Here is a 22,900-nt window from a genome sequence, read left to right as displayed (position 1 = left end):
GAGGAGGGAGGGGTAGGGGGGAGGAAGAGGAGGGGAAGGGGAGGGCACAGGAGAGGGGAAGGGTGTGTGAGGGTGGGGAATTGGGTGGGGGGTGAGGAGGCGGCGAAGGTGGAAGGAATTTCATATTTTCAGATCTTTTATTTGTATTTCATTATCAGTGTGTCCAAATGGATCTGTGCTGTACTCGATTCTTTCAACTGCTCACTGTAAACCCAATTGTGATCATACTTAAATTTTTATATCGATTAACCATTATGACGCAAAGGAGTACTTACCAATTGCCTATCAAAAATCTAGTAGAGGTGGTGTCAAAGCAAGAGAGATTTGGCATTGACTGGAGTGCAAATGCAACTGATGCAAAACCCCAGTGAAATTTTTAAAACTGGAACACGTTCTGATAGCCAGCTGGGCCATCATTTTGTTTTATGATTGAAGAGGCAATGGTAGGTTTTGAATCATAGAATTATAGACTAGTGCAGCACAGAAAGAGGTCAGTTAGTTCATTGAGTCTATATCAGCTGTTTGGAAGAACAACACTACCCCGCTCTTCCCCGTATCCTTGTAATTTTTTTTCTCCAATTTCCCTTTGAAGGCTACTGTTGAACTTTCCACTTCCTGATCAGGCAGTGTATTCCAAATCCTAACCACTTGCAACTTCATGTGCAAGGATGTTCATACTAACAAATTGAGGAACTTGGCACCTTATTAAATTGGTGGTTTTCAATCTTTATTTATGTGGGCACCTGTGGTTACAATCCTGATATTAACACCTTTTTGGGGCTCCCCCAGTTCTAACTTACTGAAAACAATGCTGTAACTGCAGGAAACTGTTATTTGAGTGTACAACAACAGATACAAAGTTGTGATTTAGAAATATTGTACTAGTTTGAAAACCTGTGTTTTAGATAGACTCCTGTAGAATAACCACGATAGCAGTTCACCCAAGTGTACGGGGTAGATCATTTAGGACTTAGATGAGGAGAAACTTCTTCACCCAGAGAGTGGTGAGCCTGTGGAATTCGCTACCACAGAAAGTAATTGAGGCCAAACATTGTATGTTTTCAAGAAGGAGTTTGGTATAGCTCTTGGGGCAAAAGGGATCAAAGGGTATGGGGAGAAAGCGGGAGCAGGCTATTGAGCTGGATGATCAGCCGTGATCATGATGAATGGCGGAGCAGACTCGAAGGGCCGAATGGCCTACTCCTCCTATTTTCTATGTTTCAATGTGTTTTTGCAGTGTGTTTTTGAGACATTGAATTGTTGCATATTTCAAATGTGGACTGTGTACACCGGTGGTGGAAGGGGGGGGGGGGGTTAGTGTGTACTGTGAGTGTTTGTGCTTTTGTTTAGAGCAGAGGCTAAAATATAAACACAAATTTTATTTTAATTTGGTCACTATTAGGTTTATATATTTATGACTGCTACTTAAGACATTGATGTTGCAAAGAATGAAAGCAACTGGAATGATTACTACGATTTCACTCTGTTTTACCTAAAGGTATCTTCACATTCTTCTGATGTTTTGGTCATTCCTTGCTGGAGTTGTCACTTTCTACTGTTCACTTGGACCTGACTCGCTTCTGCCCAATATTCTCTTCACCAATGAGCGGAAACCAAAGGTAAACCTGAAACTCTGTATTTCCCATTTTTTAATAAGGAAAATTTATTTAACCTTGCTATCATTTTTGAGGTAACGTGGTAAATGCATAATTCACCATTTTTTTTTTCTGTTATGCGTAATGCATAATATAGTCATTACATCATTTCCCAGCATCTATGCAATATATCATATAGTTATCATATATCTTGATGCCACTGTTATATATAATACCATATCATCATTCCCCAGTTAGTGTCAGTGTGGTTAATATAGTTAATACAATATAGTTAGCATATCATTTCCCAATTAACCCGATATCAGTCATTATATCATTACAATGCAATGCTGTATTATTATTAAAGAAGTCTAAATGATGCACATAGCATCAGTGCAATATATAATGTAGTTATCATATTACCTAGTTGGTGTCAGTGTAATAGGTAATATAGTTAGCATATCATTTCCCAGTGTCAGTGTGCTTTAGAATATAGTTACTAGTTCATTTCCAGTTGATTCCAGTGTGATGCAAAATATAGTTGCCATACTACTTTTCCCAGTGTTACTTTGATAGTCATTGTCATTACAGCACAGAAGAGAGGCCATTCGGCCCACCAAATCCAGGCCAGCTCTCTGTACAACAGTCCAGTCAGCCCCATTGCCTTGCTTTGTCTCCATATCCCTGCAAGTTTATTTTCCTGAATTTGCCCTTTCAGTTTTTTTGAAGTTATTAATCATCTCTACTTCCACCACCCTTGTAGGCAGAGTGTTCCAGATCATTGCCACTTTGTGTGCAAAAAGGTTCTTCCTTACATTCCCCGCATCATTTGCCCAAATCCTTAGGTCTGTGTCTCCTTGCCCTTGAGCCATCAGCTAATGGGAAGAGCTTTTTCTTGTCTATCCTATTTAAACTTGTTATAATCCTGTACACCTCTGAGAAACCTCCCCTCAATGTCTTGTGCTCCAAGGAGAACAACCCTAGTTTCTCAACCTATCCTTGTAACCTATCTAAAATCCCCCAATCCTGGAACCATTCTGGTAAATCTCCTCTGCATCCTCTCAAGGACCCTTACATCCATCCTAAAGTGTGGTGACCAGAACTGGACACATCACTCTTGTGCCCTAACCAGAACTTTTTATAGATTGAGCATAACTTTCCTGCTTTTGTACTCAATATCTCTATTTGTGAAGCCCAAGATCTCATATAGTTTGCTAGCTACCCTCTCTGTATGTCCTGTCACCTTCAAGAATCTGTGCACATGGGCTATAAGGTCCCTGTGTTCCTGCACACTCTTGGAAACTGCCATTAAGTCTATCACTTCTCACTATTGCTTCTGCCAAAATGCATCACATCACACTTATCTGGGCTAAATTCCATCCGCCACATTGACCTATTCTGCTAGCCTATCTATGCCCTGTTTCAGTCAATTTGTATCATCCTCACTGTTTGCCACACCTCCATTTATTCAACATCTATTGCATTTTCCTCTGCTTTCTCTGTTGTTTCTTCAAAAAATTCAATTAGGTTAGTCAAGCATGATCTGCCTTTTACAAATCCATGCTGGCTAACCTTAATAGCATATCATTACCTAGTTGGTGTCAGTGTAATAGGTAATATAGTTAGCATATCATTTCCCAGTGTCAGTGTGCTTTAGAATATAGTTACTAGTTCATTTCCAGTTGATTCCAGTGTGATGCAAAATATAGTTGCCATACTACATTTCCCAGTGTTACTTCAATAGTCATTGTCATTACAGCACAGAAGGGACACCATTCGGCCCACCAAATCCATGCTGGATAACCAAATCTCTCCAAGTGCCTGTTGATTATTGTTCCTATAATCTTACCCACCACTGATGTTAAACTGACTGGCCTGTAGTTACTAGCAATGACCTTGCATCCTTTCTTAGACAAGAGTGGCACATTTGCTACTCTCCAATCTTCGGGCACTTCTCCCATTTCTAGGGAAGATTGGAAGATTATGGCAAGCCTTTTTGCTAACTCCAGTGCCACTTCGTGGGAGGCAAGCCATCTGGACCAGAAGACTTGCCACTCAAAACATAGCCAGCCTTTCCAGTACATCCTGTGTATCAATTTTCACCCCATTCATTATCTCTACCTATTTCTCCTTCTACCAGTATTTTATCAATATTCTCTTCCTTAGTAAACACTGATACAAAGTACTCATTAAGTGTTCTAGCCTTATCATGCATCTCTAAGCATCTATCACCTTATTTCCCTTAATTGTTAACTGCCATTATTTTCCCATATTCTTTCTTTGCCAGTCTGATTTCCTTGTACACTTCCCCTTTCAGCTTATTGTATTTGACCTGGTTCTCACTTGAATTATTCACCTGACATTATCATACGCCTTTTTTTTTGTTTCTTCATTTTCTCTATCTCCCTCATCATCCAAGGAGCCCTGGCTTTGGTTCCCCTACCTTTTGCCCTTGTTGGAATGTACCTCGCTTGTGCCTGAAACATCTTGTCCTTAAAGGTCACTGTTCTGTTACTGTTTTTCCTGTCAGTCTTTTGCTCCATTTCATCCTGGCTAGATCCTTCTCATCCCATTGAACTTGACCCTCTTTCAATTTAGAAGTTCTGTTTCAGATCGTTTCATGCTCTTCTGCATTATCTATTAAACCTTATGATATGATGATTACTCTTACCCAAATGTTCCCCTGTAGGTACTCAACCCATCTCATTCCCCAGTACCAGATGCGGCAATGTTTCTTTCCTAATTGGACTGAGAACATGCTGGTCAAGGAAGTTCTCCTGAACACATTTCAGAAATTCCTTCCCCTCCTTTCCCTTTGGTCCAACATTATCCCAATATCTGGGTATTTAAAGTTTCCCAATATTACCACTCTATAGTTCTTGCACATCTGTGATTTCCATGCCGATTTGCTCCTGTGTCCATGTTACTATTTGGATACCTATAGAATACTCCCAGTAGCATGATCGTCCGTTTTTTACTTCACAAGTCAAGCCAAATGGATACTATTCATTAACTTCCCCTCTTTCTGACATCACAATTCCATCAGTACTGCCATCCCACCTCCCTTTTTTCCTTCTCTCTTTGCCCCTGAATATTAAGCATCCAGTCCTCACCATTTTTAAGCCACATTTCCCTTATTCCCACTACATCATATTCCCACATGGCTATTTGAGCTTGTAGCTCATTAACCTTATTCACCATGCTTTGTATTTTTACATGCATGCATTCTAAACCTGTCCTATGTTCTTTCAGTGTGTCCTATTTGATACGGTACTACTTCCTTCTCTAGTACTAGCCAACGCACACCCTCCTTTATTCCTCTTTTCTATATGCTGGTTAGTTTTGTTTAAATTTAGTTTAGACCCTCCCCAACCACACTAATGAACCTCCCTGCGAAGGCATTGTTCCCAGTCTTGAGATGCAGCCCATCCCTTTTCAATAGGTCTTTCCTGTCCCAGAACTGATCCCGATGCCCCAAGAATCTGAAGCTCTCCGCCTTCACCATGCTTCAAGCCATGCATTGACCCTCCTTATCTTCCTAATTCTACTCTTGCTAGCACTGGAGTAATCCAGAGATTACTCCCTTTGAGGCCCTGCTTTCCTGACCACAGGACCCCAGTACCTGCCCCTTCTATGTTATTGGTACGCAGTGTACCACAACTTCCCATGTAGTTTGTAGCTCAAGAATAGAATTACAAATTATTCTTGTTGGCCTTTAGCTCTGAGCAATTCATTAGAATTTGGCCTTGCATTGGTCCTCTATAGAGAAAACTCTGAACTCTTTTAAAAATGCTGTTCATCTCCATAGCTTCAAATTGGCCATCAGGTTACCTTTGGAACATGGTATACTGTCTGTAGATTTGGTGAGTTCTCAAATTGCTAAATGAAAGTAAGAGGATGACAAATCTATCTTTCCAATTTGCCTTGAGCAAATGCCTTGAGCAGTATGAAAATGAGATTTTTAAAAAAAACTTTGTAGGCTTGATTTGTTTTCATATATTAAACAACTTGGCCTCGATACAAAGCTTTTCTCAGTCGTGTTAAGTTTGTAATTTGTCTGCAGGTGGATACATTGGATTCTGCAATTCCAACAATAAAATGGATTCAAAATTCTGATCATTATTTTGGTGCAGCAATGGTTCTGATGTAGGAACCAGAATTTGGGGACCAGTGTAAATAAATCAGATTTGGAACGAAAATGTAATCACTGGACAGATCTGCTTTATTTTATATACATGTAAAGGGAATGCAGCCTGATAAGGAGTTAACATTCCTTTAATTTTATAAAAGGCCTTTATTGGTGCACTGATATACTTGACGTCACTTGTGTAACTTTCCTTCAATAAAGTGGTTTAACTGACAGTTGTGCCATAAGTCTCACAGGCTTGAGCTTCAGAATTTAAAAAGATGGGCAGTTAGCAGCGTCATCTTGCTAAATAAAGAACTTTACAACTGGAATATTGCATGAATTTGCCAGGTGATTGGTTTAAAAAAATACAGGCAACATGTGGGAAAATGCTTTTATTCAATGAGCAATTAAGACTTGGAATACGCTGCCTGATAGGATGGTGTATACAGACTCAATAGCAGCATTCTAGATTGAATTGGATAAATACATGAAGGAGCAGAGATTGCAGAGATATGGGGAAAAAGTTGGGGGAGTGCGACCTACTGGATTGCTCTTCGAAAGAGCCAGCAGCGACGCAGTGGGCCAAATGGCCTTCCTTCATGCTGTACTATTCTATAATTCTGATTTGTATTGTTTCCTAGTGTTCACTTGCAAAGTATTTCTCGATCTTTTACTGTAAAGTTCACAAAATCTTGAAGTATACTGCGCCCATACTGGTATCCTCACACAGGGCAGATGTTCACTTGTTATTGAGCATCCTTATTCACCTGTCCCAGAAAATACCATTTACAGAGCTCCCTGCTCTTGATTTTTCAACTTGTCTCTTTTGAAGGCACTGATTGATAACCTGGGCACTGTCTATCCTTTAGTACCTTTGTCAAATTGACATTTCTTCCGAATACTGGGGACAGATTAATAATGATCATTTACCTTGGAATTGAAAGGACAGTGATTGTACAACAATTATACCAACAATGATATTGTGAAATAAAGGGCAACAGTAAGGTGGTGGTGCTGCCAACTTATCCAATAAGTTGCTGAGCCCTACAAACCATGTAGATTTCACATTTGTGCCCCAGTCTTCTGAATTGGCTGATCTCAGCTCTGCGGTTGGCACAGCAGTTGGTATCAATCTGTCTGGGTTAGGGAAAGATGAAATGAATGGGGGATTTTTACTCCTAATCATTATTCAGCAGCAACTGTTTAATATGTTGCGATGTTGATTTGGGATCAGATCATGCCTGATTATGATGTTCTCCACCCCTATGACTCTGTCAGAGTCACTCATGAATGACCACTTGGGCAAAGTAAAGTTTTATCCAAAGAATCAGTGCCTTTTACGAGTTGGAAGAAAAATGACTTGGGGGTGGGGGGGCGGGGGGTGGGGGGGGGGTGGGGGGGGGAGGTGCGGCGGTGAAGAAAATGGGAACACCATGTTTAGGTAAAGCTGGAGGTGTATTGGAGTCCCATTAAGAGAATTCACTATTGCGTAACACTCAGCCATGTGATGGCAGGCTCTTACTCATGAGAAGGGAATATAACTAAAAAATAATTGGGAAGGGTTCCTGTAGATTGGTCACCATTCGTGGAGCCAGAAATGTATTTCTTTTCCATTTCAATTTTGTGCTTATTTGTTGAGGGAAACTGATGCTTTGCAATGGCGCACGTTTCTTTTCAGGCACCCTTTGTCAGCATCAAGTATGCTGAAGTCCAGGTCAGCACTATTAGATGTTGAGTAAGATTCCCTCTGTTCAAGCATTTTGCTTTACTCCAACTTCATATGATTTCCCACTGCAGCAGTCTGATATTTTTCTATTTCATGCCAGTTTCTGAGTGGCATTACCAGTTGGTGCTGAACTGGGTTAAGGCTGCCAATCCTTATTAATCCATGGCCTCTTGCATCTAGCTTTGTTTGGAAACTTTGATTCCATTGGTCTGTACTGGATATGTACCCAGGTGCTGGAGGTATTAGCCCCGTACCTATCCCGTTTCACCACGCAGTCTCTTCCCCACTGCACCATCACCCTCCCAATTGAAATACCATCTCATTCTTTACTGAGAGCATCTTCTGAAGCTATTTCTTCTCAGGTTTCAAATAAGATCTTTTCCTTGAGGTGAATCTGTAAATGTAACATTGCTAAAACAGGATAGTGTGAGGTGCTAATGAACTAAATTTGTTATAGTTCTTTGTCTCCACTTGCACTTTAATATTCATCCATCAAGACAGATGCTGTACATGTATGTGATGCTTATGACCTGTTTCAAACTCAAAGTGCACGGCTAATTTTACTTTTCTTATTAACAGCAGCTGGAACAGCAAGAACTGTTTCCCCAAGGTCATAGCTGTGCTGTCTGTGGGAAAGTCAAATGTAAAAGACATAAGTAAGTTCATCAGTACAGAAGAGGACTATATCTGAGGAAAAGCATAACTGGATAGAATGCTAAAATGCTTTGATATCATTTGAAGTTGATCATTCAAGGCCAATGTGTACATGTTGAAACTATGTACATGCTTGTGTGTTGATTTGTCCATGTTATAGCAATCCATTGGTGTAGGGGAAGGGGAGTGATGGTGCATTTGCATAAACTTTCTGTATCTTCATTAGTCATGCAAAGATACCTTCTGCCTTCAAAATACCTGAAAGGTTTAATAGTTTTGTTAGGAGGAACATAAAATCATACAGCTCAAAAGGAGGCCATTTACACCTGTGCAAGTTTATCCAAGTGGCCCCACTCCCCTGCTCTTTCTCCATAATCTTGGATTTTTTTTTAAGTGAATCAGTCACATTTTCATTGGTTGGGTAAATTTCCTGTTTCGGTAATAGAAATTCATGTTGAGTAGAATGCAAATTCGTATTATGGAAGGTATTACTATGTTTAGAACACGTTTGGCATCTTGTAGTGAAACCTTGATAAGAAGTAGTAAGCTGTTTATCCTATTTATTTGTACGTCAATTGCTGCATCTCTTAAATTAAGTAAAGAACTGAACCGGTTTGATGCAGCGTTACAGTGCGCTACCGATTAAGTCATACATATTTGTCAGGAAACTGTCAACTGTAAAACTCGCCCAGTAGGTGTATCTACTGAAAGTTGTAAACATTATTTGCTCTGCTTGGTTTCTGTTTTACTACAAACCATGTATCTTGCAGCTTATACTAAGTCAGCAAAGAGTAATTATAATGAGATGGAATGAAGACAGATTAAGGTGAGTATGCGCATATTGCTTTCATAAATTATTTCAGTTTATGAAGATAAATACAATTCAGTAACTTGCAGCTGCGAGAACAAGAATCATTTTAATGAGTTGGGTCTCTAGTTCATTGTAGAGTAGGTGTCATAGAATCATAGAAATATATCATCGAAGGAAGCCATCATGTCTGTACCGCCCGAAGAGTAATCTAACTTAATCCTACTTTCCAGCTCTTGGCCCGTTGTCCTAGGTTACGGCATTTCAAATATGTATCTGAGTATTTTGTTTAAATACAGTGAGGGTTTCTGCCTCTATCACACTTTCAGGCAGAGAGACCCCAAGGCCCTCTGGAGGAAAAAATTCTTCTCAACTTCCCTCTAACACTTTATCTAGTTATTTTAAATTGATGCAGCTTGGTTGATGATGTGAAATAGGTCCCTCCTAACCATGCTATCCTGCTGCTTATAATTTTATACATCTTAATTAAACCTCCCCAAATTTCCTCTGTTCCAAAGAAAACAACCACAATCTATCCAATCTTTCCTCATAACTAAAATTTTTCAGTTCTGATAACATCCTCATATGTCTCCTCTGTACCCTCTCTAGTGTAATCACATCTTTCTGTAACTCAGTGGCCAGAACAAGCTAGGGTCTAAGTGTTTTATACAGTGTTACAATCCCTGTGGGGGAACTGTAAACCAAAATAACCAAATTTACCTAATGACCCCCCCAAATGAGAGGATTTCCAACAAGATTTCACTTTATGTAGCTTTTACTTCAACACAAATCTGAGCCAACGCAAGTTAAACGTAAATTAATAGGCAAATGACACTTCAACTAAATAGCTAAATTTCACTTTAAATAGTGAAAATGCCCTACACAACCACCTGCAGATATGTGTCACTACATAGCTGCACAATTCCACAATATGCTGTTGTACTATATTCATGCAGGGTAAGTCAGGAGTCCCAAATGATGATAGCTTTCACCTTTGAGTTTCACAGGTATGATTATCATCAGCAAGGCTCACTTCTACCAACCCCCTCTCCCTCGCATCAAGACTATCCTGATGGTGTAGCTTTCCAGAGTTCCTTTTCAGCCGACCAATCAATAACATGCTGGTTCACGGTTTGAGCACTCCTGGGAAAACACCCATCTCTACAGTGTCTCTAAGCCGTTCACACAGATTTCCAGGTTTTAGACTTTCTTAGCCAACTTGCACAATACTTTCAAGAGCTCCTGTCTCCTTTCCTGCCAAACAGAAAAAAATGACCTCTCCTTGAGAGTGACTTGCTTATTTTCCTCAGAAGAATTCTTTGTGTTCCTCTTTCTGTCTCTGCTTTCTATTTGAGTCCAAATCTGCACAGATCGCCATCACTTCCAGCTTCTCTGCTTGTAACTCTCCTTTGTGTCTGCCAGCCACACCGCTTCTTTCTTAGCTTCCTGTTGGTACTACTTACAGGTCAAAGGTTGTCAGGCCACATGGACCAGTGTTTTATATCCAAGAAAATTGCAACTGATCCCTTTATAATTGATGCAAACTCTTAAAAGTTAATTTCAAAAGTTCTTAAAAACAATTGCAGATTCCACAGACATTTTAAGGAAATTACAAATTCTCCTTACTGTACTTCTTCATCAGAGGTCATCAAACTGTTCTCGAATAGCTTCCCTGTACCATCTCTAGGGTGATCACTTCTTCCTGTAAGGCTGTGACCAGAACTAACTCTGGCCTAATTAGGGTTTAGTACAGTTCTAGCATAACCTCCCTGCTCTTCTAATCCATGCCTTGGCTAATATCCTGTATCTTTTTTTGGAAAAAATATACTTTTTTCATAAAATATCTGAAAGAACATTACAAAACATTTCTAAATGACTATCACAAAAAGTGCAATCAGATTCAATTTTTACACATGGATCACGAGGTGCTTCAATACAATCAATGAATTTCTATCCATTGAGATGTATAGAAAACTGGTTGGCAGACAGGAAACAAAGAGTAGGAATAAACGGGTCTTTTTCTGAATGGCAGGCAGTGACTAGTGGGGTACCGCAGGGATCAGTGCTGGGACCCCAGTTATTCACAATATATATTAATGATTTAGATGAGGGAATTAAATGTAATACCTCCAAATTTGCAGATGACACAAAGTTGGGTGGGAGGGTGAGCTGTGAGGAGGATGCAGAGATGCTTCAGTGTGATTTGGACAAGCTGAGTGAGTGGGCAAATACATGGCAGATGTAGTATAATGTGGATAAATGTGAGGTTATCCATTTTGGTAGCAAAAACAGGAAGGCAGATTATTATCTGAATGGCAACGAGACCTGGGTGTCCTTGGACACCAGTTGCTGAAGGTATGCAGGTGGTAAAGAAGGCAAATGGTAAGTTGGCCTTCATAGCCAGAGGATTCGAGTACAGGAACAGGGATGTCTTGCTGCAATTATATAGGGCCTTGGTGAGACCAAACCTGGAATATTGTGTGCAGTTTTGGCCTCCTTATCTGAGGAAGGATGTACTTGCTAAAGGGGGAGTGTAGCGAAGGATTACCCGACTGATTCCTGGGATGGTGGGACTGACATATGCGGAGAGATTGAGTCGATTAGGATTATATTCGCTTGAGTTCAGAAGAATGAGGGGAGATCTCATAGAAACCAATAAAATTCTAACAGAACTAGACAGGGTAGATGCAGGAAGGATGTTCCCAATGGTGGTGGAGTCCAGAACCAGGGGTCACAGTCTGAGGATATGGGGTAGACCATTTTAGGATTGAGATGAGAAATTTCTTCACCCAGAGAGTGGTGAGGCTGTGGAATTCGATACCACAGAAAGCAGTTGAGACCAAAACATTATATGTTTTCAAGAAGGAGTTAGATATAGCTCTTGGGGCAAAAGGGATCAAAGGGTATGGGGAGAAAGTGGGAGCAGACTATTGAGTTGGATGATCAGCCACGATCATAATGAATGGCGGAGCAGGCTCGAGGGGCCGAATGGGCTACTCCTGCTCCTAGTTTCTATGTTTCTATGAATATTACAGTCATTTCAATATGGTCATTACAGACAGTCAGTGCAATGGGGTTGGAGTTATCGACATACATCATGTTGCACTCTAAGGTGCTTCATTACAATTATAATACATTTATTATTCATTACATACATTTATTGTGAGCCATATAGCCTGAGGGGTCTATACAATCCCCAGCCCCTTGGTGAACAATGGCAGAAAGGTCTTAGACAGCGACCTTTCCCCTTTGCGGCAGCTGCCGCAAGGTTTAGTGCATCCCTCAGCATGCAGTCCTGGACCTTGGAATGTGCCAGTCTGCAACACTCGATCGGGGACATCTCTTTGTGCTGGAAGACCAACGAGTTTCCGGCAGACCAAAGAGCATCTTTCACTGAGTTGATGATCCTTAAGCTGCAGTTGATGTTTGTTTCGGTGTCCCCCCCCTGGGAACAGCCAGTAGAGCAGAGTCCTGTGTTACAGCACTGCTCGGGATGAACCTTGACAAAAACCACTGCATCTCTCTCCAGATCTTCTTTGTAAAGGCACGTTCCACAAGGAGGTGAACAACGGTCTCTTCCCCACCACAGCCGCCTCGAGGGCAAATTGCAGAAGGGGAGACACTCCTGGCGTGTAGGAAGGATCTGATGGGGAGGGCCTTTCTCACCACCAGCCAAGCTACGTCTTGGTGCTTGATGGAAAATTCTGCGAAGGAGGCATTCTGCCAAATGACTTTGACAGTCTGTTCGGGGAACCATCCGACAGGATCCACCATCTCCTTTTCCTGCAGGGCCTCTAGGACGTTATGTACTGACCACTGCCTGATTGACTTGTGGTCAAAGGTGTTTCTCTGTGTAAATTTTTCCATGAGAGACAGGTGGTACGGCACGGTCCAACTACTTGCAGCGTTCTGCGGCAGCGTGGCCAGACCTATCCTTCGCAACACCGGGGACAGGTAGAACCTCAGCACGTAGTGACACTTGGCGTTTACCTATGGAGGATCTATGCACAGCTTGATGCAGCCGCACATAAAGGTCACATTTTTTTCCCCCTTTATCTAGAGGCTTGTACATTGCATCCCTGCGAACACGACCCATTTTTGACCTCCAGATAAAGCGAAAGATGGCTCGGGTGATTGCCATCTAGCAGGAGTGAGGAATGGGCCAGACCTGCGCCATGTACAGCAACACCGAGAGTACCTCACACCTGATGACCAGGTTCTTACCTGCAATGGAGAGGGAGCTTCGCTCCCACATGCCCAGTTTCCTTTCTACCATAGACACTCGCTCCTTCCAGTGTCTAACGCATGCCCCATTCCCTCCAAACCATATCCCCAGCACCTTCAGGCTGTCTGACCTGACGGTGAAGGGGACAAAGGATCGGTCAGCCCAGTTTCTAAAGAACATGGCTTTGCACTTGCCACGATTTACCTTGGCTCCTGAGGCCAGTTCAAACTGGTCACAGATGTTGATCAGCCTGCGCACCAACAGTGGATCCGAGCAGAAGATGGCGACATCGTCCATGTACAGGGAGGCTTTGACCTGAGTGCCTCCACTGCCTGGTATTGTCACTCCTCATGCCCGGATCCTTCCTGATGGACTCAGCAAAGGGATCTACGCAACACACAAATAGGACGGGAGAGAGGGCAGCCCTGCCTGACTCCATATTTAATTGGAAAACTATCTGATTCCCACCCATTGATTTGAAACTGTGCTACTGATGTTAGTGTAGAGCAGTTGGATCCAGTTGCGAATTCCCTCCCCAAACCCCATTTTGGAGAGCACAACCACTATGTAGCTGTGTGATATTCTGTCAAAGGCCTTCTCCTGATCCAGGCTGATGAGGCAGGTGTCCACACCCCTGTCCTGTACATTGGCAATCGTATCCTTGAGTAGCGCAAGGCTGTCAGAGATCTTCCTGCTGGGCACAGTGCAGGTCTGGTCAGGGTGGATCACCAATTCCAGAGCGGTCTTGACCCGATTGGCGATGACCTTGGACAGAATCTTATAGTCCACATTCAACAGTGAAATGGGCTGCCAATTTTCTTATTTCCTCCCTTTCCCCCTTCCACTTGTAGATGAGGGTGATGATGCCTTTCCTCAAGGATCCAGACTTGCTGCCAGCCAGAAGCATACCCTCGTACACTTCTAGCAGGTCTGGGCTGATCCAGTCCCACAGAGCCAAATACAAGTCAGCTGGTAAATTGTCGCTTCCGGGAGTCTTATTCTTCTCGAAGGCCATTGTCAGTTCGTCAGGAGTTAGCGGTTTGTCCAAGCTCTCCTGTGTACTGTCGTCTTAAGACCTCCATGATAGAGGACAGGAAGGACTGGGAGGCCGTGCTGTCTGTGGGCTTCACGTCATACAATCCAGCATAAAAGGATTTGCTGACCCTCAAAATGTCAGACAGCGATGACTTTACTGAGCCGTCTTCTTTCTTCAGGCTGCTGATCACAGAGCTCTCTCTGTGTGCCTTTTGGAAGAAGAAACGTGAGCATGTCTCATCCTGCTCCACGGAGCGGACTCTGGAACGGAAGACCTTGGAGGCCTCCGAGGCAAAGAGCGAGGCTTGCTGGCTCTTCACCTCTTGGAGTTCCTCCTTGACATCAACCCTCATCGACTGCAGCCGGAGCAGGTTCTGCATGTTTTTCTGGAGTCGGGACATTTCCCCCAGTTCCTTTGTAGCTTTCTGGCTGCTTTTGAGGATGAAAAACCTCCTGATGTTTCCCTTGATTGCTTCCCACCAGTGTGTCAGGGACTCAAAGAGGGGTTTCACGGTTCTCCAACCTTTGAAATCCCTCGAGTTCCTCAATGTTCTCTGGGGTCAGCAGTTGCACGTCTGGCTGCGACCAGGTGTATCTACGCTGCGTTCCATCTGCAGGGTTGCTGAAGACACTGTGCAGCTTGGCATCCTTTACTGTTTCCATCAGGGATCTGGATGTGGCGTCCAATCTGCTGTCGGCCCTGCCGGATCGTCCAGCCGCATCGATGATGCAACTGAAGTCACCGTCCAGAATGACGAACCTGGAGGTCGCCAGCAGCAGTGGGAACTGCTGAAAGACCGCCAGCCGCTCGCCCTTTGTGCTGGGGCGTACACATTTATTAACCGGAGTGGAGCATTCTTGTACATCTGCTACGAGGAGGCGCCCGCCCACCACCTCCTTAACCTCTGAGACGGTGAAGTTGCATCCCCGCAGCAGAATACCTAGGCTGGAGGAATGTGAGTCGTCTCATCCTGACCAGATCGATGGCACATGGGACCACCATCGTGACTATTGCCTGTAGGAGCTGAGGTGTGGTATCGCACACTCCTGCAGAAACAGCAGGTCAGCTTTGACCTTGGCAAGGTAATCCAAGGTCGTAGCACATTGCGTAGTAGATTTAATGCTGCGCACATTTATGGATACAATCTTTATCCCCATTCTTAAAGCATTTTGTTGCTTACCAAACCTGTTGTCTTTGAGAGTTCCAGACCTTTGGTCTGTTCTTGCATACCCATAGTGTTCACAAATTGTCTCACTTCGAATGGGCTGAGGAAACTGTCCTGAACCACCCCATTGGAGATGTTCCGCTCAGGTGGCATCTCGGGGTTCGTGCAAGGAGCGAGGTTTGAATTGTTCTCTGTTGGTGAAGTCTCTTAGATCCACTCCCTCTCTGGGGCGTTGCTGCTCCCGGCTTCCCAGAGCTGGGGTGCGCTGAGCGCTTCACTGCTCCCAGATTCCTGGGGCTAGGGTCTGCTGGTCTCTTCAAGTTGTGGGAAAAGTTGGGGTGCGCTGGTCTCTTCATTGTCTCCAATGTTCTGGAGCTCAGGTGTTTCATCCTTCACCTTTGCCACTTCTGATGGTGCCGCCTTTGCCCTTCTTCGTCCGAAGAGCAACTGCCCTCGTCATCCGTGTTGGATGGGAGACGCCTCTTGTCTGGGAAGTGGCTTGATCCCTTCTTAGCCCTTTCTTCTTTTTGGCTCTCTTTACCAGCTGCCACTCCCCCTGATGATTTTCTGCTGGTGGTTCCTCCATTGATTCGTTCTCCTGAGGAGTGGGAGGTTCAGGGGGCAGTGCAGTTGTTTGGCTGTCTGCTGCCTCAATCTTTTCCTTCATCTTGTCTCTCTCTGTGTCCTCCTTTGTCCCATTGTGCTCGTTGGTGGCCTTGGTGGTTGGAGGATTGCAAGTGTCCTTGGAGGTAGTGACACTAAGCATTTCACCTGCTTCCCCCTCGTTGGTTTTGGCCACCTGTGCATAAGTGAGGCAGTGTTTGGGGCAGGTCTTGTAGCGGTGGCCTGCCTCGCCCCAGAGGTCGCAGCACTTAGTCTGTTTGCAGTCCTTTGTCTGGTGCCCTTCCAGCTTGCAATTCTTGCAGAGGACGGCGCTGCAATTGGCCACCACATGACCAGATTTGCCGCATCAGCGACAAAGTTTGAGCTGCCCAGCGTAGACAAGGTAGCCACGGCTCCCTCCGATAGCGAAGCTGGAAGGAGGGTGGAGGATGGCTCCCTCACCATCCGCCTTCAGCGTGATCTTGACCTGGTGTTTGCTGGCCCAAACCCTGAAGACATCTTTAACCTCGGCGCAGTTGCCAACTTTGTCGACGTACCTGGCAAGGAAGGTGAGCACATCAGCGATAGGGACATGGGGATAGTAGAGATGCACAGTCACTACACGGTCCCGTTGCAACGGCAGAGCAAAGAGTGGCTCCACCGTCAGGATCCTCATCTGCGGCTGGCCTCTCTTCTCCTCGAACACCTTCAGGAATTTGATGCAGGCAGCAACATTCTTGAAGGTCACGTCGAAGTATCCAGCGCTGGGGAAGTCCTGCAGGCAGTAGATTCCCACGGCTTCAAATCCACACGACTCCAAAGGCTAATATCCTGTATCCTCCTTAGCCACCTTATCTACCTTTGTTACCTTTAGGGATTTGTGGACTTGTACTCCAAGGTCCTTCTGCTCCTCTACACTTTTCAGTCCAGTGAGCCCCCATTTTAACTCATTCTGCTTTGATGTCGTGGATATAATGGGGCCAGTATGCACACTTAGCTTTAGAATTTCTGTTTTAGCGCTGTTTTGCGCTGGGGCTGATCTAGCATCATGTGACCCAATCAGTGCCACTTTGGAGTGGCCCCTCCTGCTTGCTGAGCCCGCCTCCCCTCCCTTGCTTGTTTCCTCTCTCTTGCCACCCCTCTCCCGAGCCCTCGCTCAAGGCAATGAAGTAGCGAGTGGGAAAGTCGGCGAGCGAGAGGTAAATAGAAAGAATTAGCATATTTTTTAGATATTAAAATTTATTTTATTTTTAAATTATTTGATTTACGAATGTAAGAATTTAGGAATGTACAGTATTTCAGCTTACCTTTTCAGCAATGCCTTTTTCAGCCATAGACCTAACTACATTTTTTACATTGGTTGTAATGGGAAAATCTAAGTTGTTTAATATTGTTTCATTTAAAGCTGTACTTTTCAGGAACACAGCTAGAACCATAACTTTCGAGCTCCCCAGCGTCGGATATGGTGGGGTATCCCAAAAATGAGCTGAGGAATCCCTCGGAAATTCCCAGGTAAGGGTTTGCACAGCAATTGCCCAGAAGTGCAAACTTCCTCTGGGCAATTGCCCTGCTCTAGGAACCATCCGAAAATGCAATTTAAATCACAGACTTTGGATGGTTCTGCCAGGGTTACACCAATAGTTACCCAGAAAAAGTTAGAAGAATTAAAACCGCTTCTAACTTCTGGGTAACTATTGTAAACACCAAGACCGACCCACATGGGACACCCCCTATCCCTGACCTCCGAGCCCCCGTGGCCTCCTCGAGTCCGATGGAGCTCCACTTTGCCTGCGAGGAGTCTTTCGATGTAGGCCCCAAGCAGCTCTGGCGATTGGAAGCGCCAGCGTAATTTTCAAGCGCAGGTAAGTATGTATTTATTTCATCTAATTACTGCAGACCATCTCTTTCCGACGTTAGTTGGATGTTACGGTTCATAATGTTTAGCGAAAAATTTTCACTTGCACCTCCCTTCAAGTAAAAAGCTACGAAGATTGTTTATGGGTAAGATGTTGTTTTATAACATGTATGTTATCTGTTGTCAGGGCCACACTACTATTGGAAAACTACCAACCGTGGCTGGGTTTGACAATTAGTTCAAAGGTGGATGCATCTCTGTCTGAGGTAAGTTCGCCTATCAATTCTTTATGCAGGAGTCACATATGTTGTGTTCAATTGAAACAATTTGGACATCTTAGATAATTCCTAATGAAAATCCAGTAGCCCTGTTCCCTTCGTTAGTGACTCAGCATTAAAGTTTCCTTTGCAAATGTTTGTTAACCTGCATAATGTGAGCATTCCCTGTGTCATGAGTTTAATTCATTTTGAAGCATACAGAATCCATGCAGCGGACTGCTGGTCATGATGGAATGGAGGCAGGGTGCATAACTCAGGTAGTAAATGAACACTTTGCATCTGTCTTTACCAAGGGGGAAGATGCTGCCCAGGTCATGGTGAAAGAGAAGGTAATTCAGATGCTTGAAGGGTTTAAAATTGATATGGAAGAAGTATTGGATAGGTTGTCTGTACTTAAAATTGATAAGGCACCAGGACTGGATGAGATGCGCCCTAGGACACTGAGGGAAGTGAGAGTGGAAATTGCGGAGGCACTGGCCATAATTTTTCAGTCTTCCTTCAGCTTTCCATGTGGTGCCAGAGGATTGCAAATGTTACACCCTTGTTCAAAAAAGGGTATAAATAGAAGCCCAGCAACCACAGGTCAATTTAACTTAGGGGAAATGGGGAAACTTCTAGAAACAATTAATCAGGGCAAAATTAATAGTCACATGGACAAATATGGGTTAATTAAGGAAAGCCAGCACAGATTTGTTAAAGGCAAATCGTGTTTAACTTGAATTTTTTTGAAGAAGTAATAGAGAGCGTTGATGAGGGTAATGCTGTTAATGTGGTGTAAATGGACCTCTAAAAGGCATTTGATACAGTGCCACGCAACAGACTTGTGAGCAAAGTTATAGCTCATGGAATAAAAGGGACAATAGCAACATGGATAGAAAATTGGATGAATGACAGGAAATAGAGTACTGGTTAATGGATGTTTTTTGGACTGGACAAAGGCTTGTAGTGGAGCAGAGGGGCCTGTGTGTATATATGTGCATAAATCATTGAAAGTGGCAGGACAGGTTGAGAGAGTCGTTAATAAAGCATACAGTATCCTGGGCTTTATTAATATATGCATAGAATGCAAGAGCAAAGAGGTTATGTTAAACTTGTATAAAATACTGGTTTGGCCTTAACTGGAGTATTGCGTCCAGTTCTAGCTGCCACATTTTAGGAAAGATGTGAAGACATTGGAAAGAGTGCAAAAATGATTCACAAGAATGGTTCCAGAGACAAAGAACTTCGGTATGTATCTAGATTGGAGAAGTTGGGATGGTTTTCCTTGGAGAAGAGAAGCTTGGGAAAAGATTTGATAGATGGATTCAAAATCATGAGGGGTATCGACAGAGTAGACAGGGGAAGAACTGTTCCCACTGGTGGAAAGAATGAGGGGGCACAGATTTAAGGTAATTGGCAAAAGAAGCAATGGCGACATGAGAAGAAACTTTTTCATGCAGCGAGTGGTCAAGATCTGGAATTGCTGCCTGGGAATGTGGTGGAAGTAGGTTCAATCGAGGCATCCCATAAGAAATAGGAGCAGGAGTAGAACATATGGCCCATTGAGCCTGCTCTGCCATTCACTACAAGCATGGCTGATCTGGGCTTCAGCTCCATTTTCCTGTCTAATCCCCAGAACCCTTAATTCCCTGAGAGACGAAAAATCTGTCTATCCCAGCATTAAATGTATTCAACATTGGAGCATCCACAATCCTCTGGGGTAGAGAATTCCAAAGATTCACAACTCTGAGTGAAGAAATTTCTCTTTACCTCAGTCCTAAATGATTAGCCCCTTATCCTGAGACTATGTCCCCTTGTTTTAGATTCCCCAACCATTGGAAACAGTCTCTCAGCATCCATCCCATCAAGCCCCTTCAGAATTTTGTAGATTGCAATGAAATTGCCTCTCATTCTTCTAAACTCCAGATAATATAAGCCCAGTTTACTCAGCCTCTCATCATTGGACAACCTCTCCACCCCACAGACCAATTTAGTGAACCTTCGTTGTACCACCTCTAATGCAAGTATATCCTTTTTTAAAAATGGAGACCAAAACTGTACACAGTATTCCACTTTGGGCCTAATAGCCGCCTCCTGCGCTGCAACAATTCTGTGGAAAGGCTTAATGCTGACACTGGGTGCCAATCATGAAAGTATGTTCTCCAAGCACTAACATCTCCCACATTCATCAGAAAATAATTAAGATGGCATTTATTTTGTACATTGAAATATTCTCAACATTATCCATTCAGAGAGCTAGAAAATTGAATCAAGTTCTCCCTGAAATGTCCCCGAAGCAGTGGAACTACTTTTAACATGAGACTATTCAGGCCTGCAATCATGTTTATATGCATAATAAGCTCAAGTATTTCGAGAAGTTGTAAAGGTAATGTATGCTTAAACAAAATCAGGTTTTGTTCTAACTATAGAACTTTGCCTTCTGCAGATACTGGAGCTGGTGATTGAAAACTTTGTACACCCTTGGTATAGGTAAGGTGTAGTTCATTTTGTTACACTGGAATTTTAAATGCAATGATAAATGTATTTTAAAGCAGTTAAATCAGATAAGAAGTTATTCTGCTCAAAACAACATAGAGCACCTACATATCATTTTATGATTCAATAACATACTGTTCTGCAACTAAAATAAACATGGCCCTAATATAGATTAATTTACTTGTTTTGATTGGTAAGTGCATAATTCCTGTCAAGCTTTAACTTTATTGATTTTTTTAATGTATAGTCCACCCTTTGGCAATGCAGAATTTTTTGATGAGTCATGAACTCTTTAAGCATTTAGTGTACAGGGATCCACTGAAGGCTCCCTTGCAAAACTGGGAAAATTCATTCATGGCTTTGAAAGCAGTAGTTGATTGGGGGAATGCACAAACACTGGCTCCATGAACTCCACTGTAATTGTTGGTTTCACCACAGATCCGAATGAGATTTGGGAGGCGTGTCTAACATTGATATAGGCATGTCTTGGCTGGGTTGAGATGGTGGCGAGCAATATATGTGTACTATTGGTAAACTAGAGAAGATGATCTCTAGTGAAAACAAACTCAGCATTCTCAAATAACCTGATCTCTAACATGGCTTGAGTGGAGAATTGGTCCTTTGGTAGAGTTGTGCTATAGAATAGGTAACAGCACATAGGGATCAAGCTATTGTATATCATATTGTGTTTTTAGAATTACACCATGATGTAGTCAAGGAAACTGAGCAAGGCAATGGTGCTTTTCACCCTTCCCTTATTTTCTTACCCCATTTTATTGCTCCACCTCCCTTGAAGGCACTGACCCTGACTGGAATATGTCTTTGGATATCTGTCGCCTTTGATACTCCACTCAAGTGAGCTTTTATTGTTCTGGACACCAGGAGAGTACAGTTGTTATGTCGGGGTGGGTGAGGAGTGGCAAAGAAGAGTGGAGTCAGAGCAGCGAATACAGTCTGAAATTGATGAACTCACTGTGAACCCCAGAAGGCTGTAAAGTGCCAATTGCAAGACTAAGTGCTGTTACTTGAGCTTGATTTGAGCTTCATTGGAACACTGCAGTAGGCAGACAAAGAGGTCAGCATCAGAGTAAAGTGGGGAATTAAAATGGCAAGCCACCAGAAGTTCATGCTTGTGAACTGAATGGAGGTGTTTCACAATCTGCATTTGGTCATCCCAGTGTAGAGGAGACCCCATTGTGAAGAGCGAATACATGCATAAATTGAAATCACCCCTTCACCTAGAAGGGACTTTTGGGGCCTTGGACGATAAGGAGAGAGGAGGCAAAAGGACAGGTGTTACATCTCCTGCACTTGCATGGAAAGGTGCAGTGAGAAGGGGATAGGTTGTTGTCGGGTGATAGAGGAGTGGACCAGTGTGCCACAGAAGGAAGGAACGGTCCCTTCGGAGTGCTGAAAGGGGAGGGGAATGTGTGTTTGGCGGTATCATCCTGTTGGAGGTGGCGGGGGATGATCTGTTGAATACGAAGGCTCATGGGGTGGAAGGTGAGGGCAAAGGGAACCCTACCATGGTTCTGGGGGGGAGGGGAAGGGGTGAGAGCAGACTTGCAGGAAATGGGCCGGACATGTTTGAGGGCTCCATTAACCACAGTGGCGGGGGAAAGATCTTGGTTGAGGAAAAAGGAACATTTGCCAGAAGTGTGGGTATGGAAGGTTACATCATCAGAATAGATGCAAAGGAGATGGGAAAACTGGGAGAATGGAATGGAAACCTTAACATGGCGCAGGGCGTGAGGAAGTGTAGTCAAGGTAACTGTGGGAATCAATGGGCTTATAATGAATATTTGTTGATAGCCTTTCCCCAGAAATGGAGGCAGGGAAGTTGAGGAAGGGAAGAGTCAGCGACGGTCCATGTGAAGGTGAGAAAAGAATAGAAATTGGAAGCAAAGTTGAAGTTTTCTAATTCAGGGCGAAAGGGGGAAACAGCATAATTATAGTCATCAATGTACTGGAAAAAGAGTTGAGATAAGGCCTCAGAAGGACTGGAACAAGAAATGTTCCACATATCCCACAAAAAGACAGGCAAAGCTAGGACCCAAGTAGGTACACATAGCAATACCTTTTATTTGGAGGAAGTGAGAGGTGTTAAAAGATAAATTGTTCAAGTTCAAACAAGTTCAGCCAAGTGGAGGAGAAGGATGGTGTTGGGTTGAAACTGGTTGACCTCCATTCAAGGAACAAGCGAAGAGCCCTTCGCTGTCCTGGTGGGGGATGGAGGTGTCAAGAGACTGGATATCCATGATGAAGAGGAGACTATTGGATGCTCATGGCGAAGAGGAGATGATTACGGCCAGGAACTATTAAAGTGACAGAGGCTCTTGTTCAAAGGGCAT

At 43.4% G+C, this 22,900-nt stretch overlaps 1 protein-coding gene across 9 annotated transcripts in view; it reads left to right on the top strand.

The window, feature by feature from the left end:
• The first annotated feature begins 1,500 nt into the window (after positions 1-1,500).
• Positions 1,501-22,900, top strand: part of snx14 (sorting nexin 14) — a 147,308-nt gene continuing 125,908 nt past the window's right edge. For 7 of the 9 annotated variants that reach the window (XM_078556783.1, XM_078556787.1, XM_078556782.1 and 4 more), the window contains exons 1-4: positions 1,501-1,619; positions 8,030-8,106; positions 17,984-18,062; positions 20,500-20,543. In XM_078556783.1, coding sequence (XP_078412909.1) covers positions 1,518-1,619; positions 8,030-8,106; positions 17,984-18,062; positions 20,500-20,543 — 302 coding nt within the window. In that variant the 5' untranslated portion in view covers positions 1,501-1,517. Of the gene's footprint in view, positions 1,620-8,029; positions 8,107-17,983; positions 18,063-20,499; positions 20,544-22,900 lie in introns of those variants that run through there. The other 2 variants (XM_078556781.1, XM_078556788.1) reach the window with 2 other exon arrangements.

This window comes from Cetorhinus maximus, chromosome 14 (genome assembly GCF_964194155.1).
Source record: "Cetorhinus maximus chromosome 14, sCetMax3.hap1.1, whole genome shotgun sequence".
Lineage (NCBI taxonomy): Eukaryota > Metazoa > Chordata > Chondrichthyes > Lamniformes > Cetorhinidae > Cetorhinus > Cetorhinus maximus.
Note: the sequence above shows the minus strand (reverse complement) of the source record. Positions and strands in the feature narration are given on the sequence as shown.